The sequence below is a fragment of the Mus caroli genome, chromosome X (assembly GCF_900094665.2).
Source record: "Mus caroli chromosome X, CAROLI_EIJ_v1.1, whole genome shotgun sequence".
NCBI classification, from domain to species: Eukaryota; Metazoa; Chordata; class Mammalia; order Rodentia; family Muridae; genus Mus; species Mus caroli.
Genome location: NC_034589.1, coordinates 79,073,389 through 79,075,457, shown reverse-complemented (window position 1 = coordinate 79,075,457; position 2,069 = coordinate 79,073,389). Strand labels below are relative to the sequence as shown.

At 31.8% G+C, this 2,069-nt stretch overlaps 1 protein-coding gene across 4 annotated transcripts in view; it reads right to left on the bottom strand.

Annotated features, from left to right (window-relative positions):
• The window catches only part of Dmd (dystrophin), a 2,293,239-nt gene that overhangs the window by 1,201,566 nt on the left and 1,089,604 nt on the right, over positions 1-2,069 (bottom strand). For all 4 annotated transcript variants that reach the window (XM_029473189.1, XM_021152893.1, XM_029473188.1 and 1 more), the window contains exon 43: positions 1,420-1,592. In XM_029473189.1, the coding sequence (XP_029329049.1) occupies positions 1,420-1,592 (173 nt within the window). The remainder of the gene's footprint in view (positions 1-1,419; positions 1,593-2,069) is intronic.

The window sequence follows — 2,069 nt, the reverse complement described above, 5'->3', positions numbered from 1 at the left end:
AAAAAAAAAAAAAAAAAAAAAAAAAAAAAAAAAAAAAAAAAAAAAAAAAATCATATTAAGTGGTAAACTAAAATTCAAACTTCATGGTATCATGAACCATTAATAATCTTGGATTAAGAGTCATAAAACATTTAAAGTGAATCTTGTGGAATATCATGGGCAAGACAGAGAGGAGCTGCATATGTAGCAGAAGATGACCCAGTTGGTCATCATTGGGAAGAGAGGCCCCTTGGTCTTGCAAACTTTATATGCCTCAGTACAGGGGAACACCAGGACCAAGAAGTGGGAGTGGGTGGTGGGGGAGGGTAAAGGGGACTTTTGGGAAAGCATTTGAAATGTAAATGAAGAAAATATCTAAGAAAAAATGAAAAAAGAAAATATCTAATAAAAAATTGAAAAAAAAAGAAACTTCAAAGCAATTTCATATTACTAACTCATAATATATGAGGGCCATAGTGCCCACAGCACGTGACAAATGGCATGGCTAAACAAACCTAGGTGAATAGGGGTCATGTGAATGCCTTTTTAAGGCACATTAATGAATCAGCACTTTACTCAATGGGAAATAAGATTACAGGAGAAGTTATTATACTTTACTAAAATTAGATGAATGATAATTGGAAATATAGTAAAGACACTCATGGATGGCAACTGAAATTAACGTCTGAAACTTCTGTTTCAGGGCATAATGTAGTAAAACTAAAACCTAAAGTATAAGGCTGGCTATAAATAAACACATGAGAGATACAAAATAATTTGAATTCTGCCTAAGCAAATGAAGAGGTCTCTCGTTAAACTACAGAATTTAAAATTGGTTTATATGTTTAGAAAACTTGCATTCTAAAGTTGTAAAAGAAGAAACAATACACCTTCATGTGATGAGAGGTTTCTCTAGCCGAATACCTTCAAAGTTAATTCAAAAGTTAAATACTTTACTTAAGGTAAGCACTAAAGTTGATTTCAGATCAACTAAATAAATTTTCCACATTAAAAATAGGGAAATACAGAGAATGAGACTATAAAATGTGTAAATATCAACTTCTAAATAGAAATAATAAATTAAAAATGAAGGACTTTTATGTTGACATACACTGCTCTAAGTATGAAACTTATAAATACATAGGCATCAGATATAATTAGGGAGATATATTTTATACTTTATATCAGCTTAATTATGAACAAAACAGCATTCACATTATGTTCAATTTTAGAGGATGATGTAATTAATATATAAACATGGTTATCTCAGTAAAGAAGAATTTTAAAATCACTTTACATTAGTAATAATGTCCTTGTATGTTACAGTAATATTTATCCTCTCCTTTTCTGTCATTTTAACCAGAAAAACTACTTGAAAATGTTTTAGAGTTTCCCAAAAATTGCTATATAATGTTTCAGTAAAATTAAAATGCTACTTACCCTTGTCGTTCCTTGTACATTCTATTAAGTTTGTCCCACTGGAAATCCATCTGTGACACTGCTTCCTGTACTTTCACCTTTTCCATGGGGGTGGCACTTTGCAAGGCTGCTGTCTTCTTCTTGTGAATAATATCAATCCGACCTGAGATTTGTTGCAAATTGTCTTTTATATTCTGAAATAATAAAATATATATCATAAAATAAACTAGCTTTCTCTAGGGAGTAAAAAGGAGGTGTAGTCCTAGAAGAAATAGTTTTACAATTCTAAATTAGCAACCTTATACGTATTAGTCTTTCATTCCAATATGTCAACTGTAGTTCCAGGGGATCTGATACTGATATTTGGCTTCTGCTGGCTTCCATGTGCATATGGTTCACATAAATGCACTCAAGCACACAATACATTTATGAATTAATAACAATAGACTAACACTTGGCTAAGAGATTACCCTTCAGGAAGAAAGTTTCACCTTAAGATATGCTAAAGAGTTAGCTATTTCAGATCCATTATACCCCATTAAAAATGGGGCTCAGAGCTAAACAAAGAATTCTCACCTGAGGAATACTGAATGGCTGAGAAACACCTGAAAAAATGTTCAATATCCTTAATCATCAGAGAAATGCAAATCAAAACAACCCTGAGATTCCAC